The sequence below is a fragment of the Eurypyga helias genome, unplaced genomic scaffold, assembly GCF_000690775.1.
Source record: "Eurypyga helias isolate BGI_N326 unplaced genomic scaffold, ASM69077v1 scaffold47560, whole genome shotgun sequence".
Classification (NCBI taxonomy): Eukaryota; Metazoa; Chordata; class Aves; order Eurypygiformes; family Eurypygidae; genus Eurypyga; species Eurypyga helias.
Window position 1 is genome coordinate 502 of NW_010224752.1, and position 7252 is coordinate 7753.

At 47.4% G+C, this 7252-nt stretch overlaps 1 protein-coding gene across 1 annotated transcript in view; it reads right to left on the reverse strand.

Moving 5' to 3' along the window:
• Positions 1-7008, reverse strand: part of SLC45A1 (solute carrier family 45, member 1) — a gene marked incomplete at its 3' end in the record, with an annotated part of 7501 nt that extends 493 nt beyond the window's left edge. Inside the window, exons 1-6 of the mRNA XM_010146779.1 lie at positions 6601-7008; positions 5472-5564; positions 4786-5010; positions 3020-3759; positions 1701-1854; positions 523-699 (exon numbers count right to left, since the gene is read on the reverse strand). Coding sequence (XP_010145081.1) covers positions 523-699; positions 1701-1854; positions 3020-3759; positions 4786-5010; positions 5472-5564; positions 6601-7000 — 1789 coding nt within the window. The remainder of the gene's footprint in view (positions 1-522; positions 700-1700; positions 1855-3019; positions 3760-4785; positions 5011-5471; positions 5565-6600) is intronic.
• Positions 7009-7252: the final 244 nt, after the last annotated feature.

The window sequence follows — 7252 nt, forward strand, 5'->3', positions numbered from 1 at the left end:
AGCCACATCCCAGCGGCAACTGTTACGCCTTTGAGTAACTGGTGGCTCACACATGAGCACCAGGGAACCCTTCCAAATCCCACTGCCACGATGCGGCCTTGCTGCCCTACGCGTGTGGAGGGCCCGGCAGAGCCGAAGCCTGTCCAGGAGGGGGAAATGGGAACTGTTTGGGGGTGGGAGAATGGAGCAGACACACAACACACATGACAAGGTGCACCAAGTCCTGCTCTGCCAGAACCGAGCCCTGCAGTGACTGCGGGTGCTTCTGGATTCAGTGTACATCGAAAACGCCACTTGTAAAAGAAAATATGTATGAACAGGGATGTGCTTTCACTGGATTCTGACCTCATCTACTGTAATAAAGAGATTAAAAGATTAAAGAAAAGAACACCCTGCTACAACACTCGTGCCATGTGGTAGGCTACGCGTAACATAAGTGTCGGACTACTTGTTGCAGAAACACCACGTGAGGAGTGGGTGCATCTTTCTCACAACAGTGGCTAAGATGGCTGATCTAAGTACCTGAATAGAGAGCAGCACTGAATGCATAGATGCACATTCCCCAGCAGCCCATGGTGACCCCAGCGTTGTACTTCTGATACTCCTCTGAGTTGTGAGGTGCTTTCGGATTCCCTTGGAACACAACTTCTCCCATGAAGTCGGTGTAGAAGAGTAACATCCCCTCAAATGAAAGCCATCCTGAAAGAAGCCAGAAGTAACCTATTAGGATCGCAGAGTATCTGTTTCCCCTCGTCAGCCCTCATGGATGCTATTAGCTATATCGCAAATCACAGGTTGTGCAACGTATTACTTAACCCTCAACCACATTTACCCAAGACTGCTGTTCCCCATGCATTATGCTACAACGTTTGTCACAGACATTCAGGATTTTAAAGACAAGGATTTACCCTTTGAATCCCTAAGTGGAATCCTACAGGCTGACTGCAGGCCACATGATACTGGTTTAGCAAGACTGAGAACTAGATGACAGCAGTCTGACTGCCTTCAGGTTTTGACAGGACACAGCGCTGTTTCAGAGAGCAGCTCATCACACAGTCATTTCAGGGTGCTGTTGTCCTCCCACACGTAAGTGGAAGGAGGACAAGATGATCTTACAGGTCTTTTCCAATCTAGGCAATTCAATGATTCTATGATTATGTCACAGCTGAAACCTCCAGAGCACCTCCGACACAATTTAAAATGGGTATCAGGGCCACGGATGCAGGCAACCTCTTAACTCCTTTCACAGCCATTGAGCAAACCTCTGTGCTTGCAAGCCCTTCCTAACCATCGGTCGAGCGCTGCTCCGAGTAAAGGCAAGAGTGCGCTGGTTACGGGCACTCCTGCAGCATTGTGTTCCTCGCAGCCTGTCCTGGGACCCCTATACACGTGCTGTCACAGGGAGGAACACGAATGCTGGTGTCAGGCATAAGCAGGGAGGTACTGCTAATCTTGTCTTTCAAGTTCTCGGTTCAGTGGCGGGTGCTGATTTAATCCCTTTTCTAGGAATGTAGGCTTTACTGGTTTTTTGGGGCTTTTTTTCCCCTTTCTCAGTGTTCTAAGAAACTACTGGTGAGCGTATATGGAACAAATCGGGTCCTCTCTAGTTAGCAGCCATTGCAGCAACAGATAAAATGTTTAAGAACATTCACCCGAGTAAAGTACTTCGCGGTGAAAGCAAGACGGCACTTTCTGAATACCTAGGAAGTGGTTGATGCAGAGGTTACGGAGAGCCTTGGGCATCTGGCAGATGGTCGAACAAAGAAGCTTCACGGAGAGCGGTTGCTCAGAGGTCTCGCCTGATCCATTCAGCTCGCTCTCATACTTCACACCGTTCAGCAAGATATTAGCAACCTGCACCATAAAAACTCCCAGGTCAACAAGCACGGTAGGAAAAACCCAAACATCCTTCCAGCAAGCCTATGCAATATTATACGCTTCTCTGATCACCTGAAAGTTTAACTCTGCTGCTGCAATACGTTGACTTGGAGATTAAGAACAGTGTACTTAGCTAAGCTGTAAGTTCAGCCTTGGAACACGTGTTAAACGGTAGCACTGCACCGCAGCTTTCAGCATACTTGAAACAGTGCTCTTCACTTCTCTAGGGTATTTGGCAACCTCATCCCGATGCTAGCGTAGGGAAGGCATAAATTCCACTGCGTGTAGTGGGAGCTGTACCCACATTCAGGTGAATTTGGTCCCTGAAGTTTTAGAGACATCGAGGAAGAAGAGGCTGGGTTTAAACACAACACGTTCTCGTTGCTTGCTAACCTTGATGCTCGACCTCTGCGTGCACAGTATGTAAAATCCTGGCCTGGATGAAGCCTGCTCTCACAAACTGGGTCAAAGTACAGCTATCACAAAAACCAAACAAACCAAACCATCCAACCACCCCTCCACCCCCTCAAAAACCCCACAACCCAACCACCAAAAAAACAACAGAGGACAGTTTACCTCATCCCGGATCATAAAAAAATGGGCCAGCATACAGAGTTCTCAGACATTCCAAGTTATCACCAACAGTGGGAGGTGAGGTCAGAGTCTTATCCCTAGGTAAGGGAAACCTCACCTCCCTGATGGAACCAGCTGTAATGACTGCCATAAGGAGAAGCTCAGGGGAGAATCCTATCCCTGGCCCTATCTTGCGGGTATTTCTGTAGAAAGGGAAGATACAGGCTCAATAAAAATGTGTCTTTTTCTGCTCTCACGTGGTAGCTCCCTGGGTGGTGAAGCAGGGCTAAAAATACCAGCCTTTCACATGTGGCTCAGTGAGAGCTGAAGGCTCCCATTTCTGCCATCTTACCAAAGGCAGCTGACAAACTGCCAGTCATAACTCACATCCTACCCGCTATTTTACCAATAAAGCAGCAGGTACGCTGTTCCCATAATGACTTTTATGAGCAAACTCTCATGAGCAGTCTTTAATGATAAATCCGTGCACCGCACATTTAAAACTTCATGAAGAGATTAAATGAATGCCCAGGTTTACATGGTTGCATCACCGATTGTCTGCCCTTACCTGTTGACTGAAGGTTACATTTCTTCTTCTGCTATTTTCTGGACAGTGTCCTGTTACGATATCTGGAATGGCCAAGGTCTGAGGTCTTTTCAGGATCCCTGACGACCGCGGCTTTATCGCATCCAGTGAGCCCACCCTTAGTGCCTCGCCGTCAGGCCCCGGCGTCACGCTGCTCTCCCCTTGCTCCAGAACTCCATTTTCTCCTTGGTAACAGCCATCAGGCACCCGCGGGAAGCTGACACTGACAGGGTGCCTGGGCAAGCTAGCTGGAAGTGCTAAGTAACTGTTGTTCCCGCCTGTAAAACAGTCTATAAGCACACTGTCAATATTTGAAGTCCCAAATGATGATGCAAACTCATTAATCCCCGTCAAGGAATTGTCTCTGCTGACAAAACTGCCATATTTGGGCGTGAGTGGGCTGAGGGGGGAAACGGGACTCGTAAAACTTGCATATAAGTGAGTTGAGTTATGAGGAGCAACGTTTTCATTTACACCCTCCTCAAAGAAGAGAGGTGGAGAAGGAGGGAGAGGAAGACTTGGACTCTTCATCACCTTTTTCTTCCTGCTAAAGGACCTTAAGGGTCTTTCTGGAATGCTAATTAGAGTCAGCACAGTAGCGATAGTCAGTATAACTGAGGTGAAGACATAGATGACGCGAAGTTGCCCTCCCACAGCTTTTCCAAAACCGGTTTTATCCCAGTGTATTCCTCCAACAACATAACCAAAGCCACCTCCAAGACCTGGTGGAGAAACAGAGCTGAGATTATCTTCCCTAGCCAATCCTGGAAGTCAGTAACAGCACAGCACCATTTGTCTAACGATTCGTGAGTACAATCCGTCGTGTTACTTCTCTTTTACTACTCAACTTCTTTTCAACTCAAATGCAGCAATAACAGAGTTATCCGCGCCACAGGGATGGTCTGGATGTACAAACGCGGTACGGAAAGAGGGAGAAGGTCAGTGCTGTAAAAGTGATGATACAGAGAATGAAAAACGGTAGCTCTTTCTTTGCCAAACCACTTTACCTTCAGCTATTTCACTCTGTAAAACAGACGTGTCCACTGGACTCGCGGCAAGGCTCTGCGATCAGTCAGCTAAGACTGTTTTCCTGAAAGCAAGTGAATTTTCCTCACTCAGTTGGAGGGACGCAGATCTAACTGCATCCATGACAGACCGAATCACTTCAGAAGCGTAGCAAGCTCATCACTCAGCAATGCACTGACAGCGCACAAAACTGCCACTGCATTCCTACCGATGAACAGGGAAGTTCTGAGGGCCCCGGATACCTCTCACTCCGTTCACACGGAAAGCCTTACGACACTATCCTTCACACAAACACATCCAAAAGTGTGAAACAGTCTCCCAATGGAGAGGAAAACTAGACTAAGGCAGTGCAGCCACTGAGGAGGACAACAATGAGAGATTGTAGTGCCCAGTATGCGCTTTCCCCTCCAACAGAGAGACTAAAAACGGCATTTTCCATCCCGCAGGAAGCCAAACCTCCTCTCTCAAGGGTAATTTTGTTTCCATAGGTGTTATAAATGGCGTGAGGGACCTTCAGATGAACCACCCAGGACTGTGTCTTGTTTGGTTTTTAGTAATTAAAAAGGCAAAAGTCTGTATTCAAAGTTAATTAGTGCTACTTCTCCAGGTATTCAGTTATTATGCTTATACAGCAAAAGACCAGTGATTTACACTCTGCTTTCTCACAGCAGGGGTCATTTACTTAGGGTTCACGTCACCCAGGAAGCACCGAGAAAGCATACCTGCTAACAAGGCGTGGATGTTGAGGCCCCTGTCTTGATCCACTGGGCTGCACACATCCATCATGTAGGCATGACTGGGATTGTCTGCTGAATCTGCGCTGAAGTCCATGAGGACGACACCACAGACGGTAAGAATGATCCCCCATTTGTGGTTATTCGCAGTGTCAGACAAGGCACTCCCTATATCTTTGCCATTCAGCATAAGCGAGAGCCCAAGCAACGCTCCTGGGAATAAAATCAAATCAAAATCAATCGACTGCTTGTAAGCAAAAACCCCCGCATCGCTCTGTGCTCAAACAGCATTCTGCTACCCACACAGGCTTGCAGCAAGCACTGCTGCTCTTGTTCACATCATCACAGCCTGGGGAATGAGGGCCTATAGGCTACCCATAATCCTTTCCCACTGGTCAAGGTTACAAATGTCTGGTATTGATTCTGGCCAACGAAAAACATTATCAACCCTCAAAACATCATTTCGTCAGACTCTGACAAGAGCGGCTTTTATGTGTGGCGCTCCAGCTGCCAAAGCATCACCTTGGCGTTACTCACCACCTTCTTCAGACCCGCAACACCCAACGCTTCAGAGGCATTTTGTTCAGCCTAGCACCACAGGGGATGCCACAGAAGAGAGATGCGCCATGTTTCTACTTTACAAGGGTTACGTCCGTCGTTTCTAAAAGACGCACCTACTGCTAAGACCAGAATGAAAGGTCTTCTCCTCCCGAATCGTGATGTGCATCTGTCACTCCAGGCTCCCAGCAAAGGCTGTAGCAAGAACCCTAGAAAAAGGAATCACCAATAAGTAGCATTTTTCTACCAGCCTGTTTAACAAGGGAGTTAAAATAGGTAGCTTAAAAGGCAGTTAAAGGCAGGACACTAAGGCATAATGATATCCCCAGCCGGTGCGAGTCACCCAGGTGCAGACACAGCACGCTTCACGGCATTCCCCAGGTCAGGGACTGAAGGACGTCATGTGCCGTGCCTCACTGTCACAGCACTTCACTCTGCATCACTGATACAGCAGAGTTTGACATCAGGTGAAGAGTAAGACTAAACAGTTTTATGTTCTAAAGGACACCGTTCCTTATGAGCTATTTCATTTACCCTATCCTAGACAGGAGAGCCCCTGCAGAATTAGCTTGGAAGATAGCAGGAAGCAAACGTGCACGTTGGAAAGTTGCCTGTATTAGTCTGGGCCAGCCTGTGAGTAGAGGCCCATCTACTCTCTTCTGAAGCACATCCCCTGAGTACAGGAACAGGCAGAACAAAGTTTCCAAGAAGTAATAACCCATCCTATGGTTCTTCCCATGGCAGTGGATACACTCCCAGCCCTGTCTCAGTGCTGAGGCAAGTAATCCGATGCCTGTAACAGTAGTGGTCAATCGTCTTTCATCATTGGAACAGCTCATTTGTTTCAGAAAGTTGAATGGGAGAAGGCAAGCCCAGTCTGCTTTTTACACACACCCTTGGGAACTGTCTCTGCACGCTTTTTTTCATAGGTACATGAATGGATACACAGGTCCTCTTTTGCTAGTTTTTAAATACAGCAACGGAGTAACCAAAAAGCTTACCCTTGCTCAGGATGTAAGAGGTTGAGAAGACATTAAAAGAACAAGACCCTTTCATCACACTGGGACCATTTCAGGCAAGACACAGCAAGAATTACTCTCCATTTGGTTGTCTAAAATTACGGCTAGTGCTTCTTAACCTCGAGAGCACACAGAGTATACCTGTGAACGGCTGAACTAGAGAAAACAAAAACATATAATCCCCATGTAGTGGAAAAAACAAGAGGGAAAAATAGCTTAAGGTTACCTAATATAGGGCTGATGAACCACACCATTCCATACAGTTGGTCTGGAAGCCCCATCTGAAGCAGCACAGGGGTAACATAAGCTGTTTCCATGGCATAGCTGAACTCAAGCCCAAAGAGAATGCAGCCATTAAACATGAGTTCTAGGAAAGACCTCTGGGGCTGAAGATCCCCAAAGTCAATCAAATCAATAGGACATGGAGTATTTGGCGGTGGTGGCGGCGAAGGACGGATAAGTTTTCTCCTCTTCGGATGTCTCTTGAAGTTGTTGGCCCGATGACTTATGTGCCGTGTGACCGGTCCAGAATAGCCTGGAGCTTGCGACCTCCAGATTTCCTGAGAAGCCATGCTTGGCAAGAGTGCAGCATCGCTGATTGGGGTTGTTGCAGATGGTGGAATCATCACGGGTGGGCGTCTGGAAGAAAACCAGCTCAGATTAAAATGGTTGAGTAAGATAAACTTTGCTTAATTTCCTATACTGAAGTTGAAGCCGTTTTTCAACATTTCACATACCGAGTGAGGCCTTGGTATCAGTTACAACCTTTTCTCTCCGTCTCTTGACACGGGGCATACACGTTTTATGGGCATGTCTCCTCCATCTTTGCACAAATGAAACACCAGAGATGCTATCTTGGTTGCCTAAGCATTGCCTAC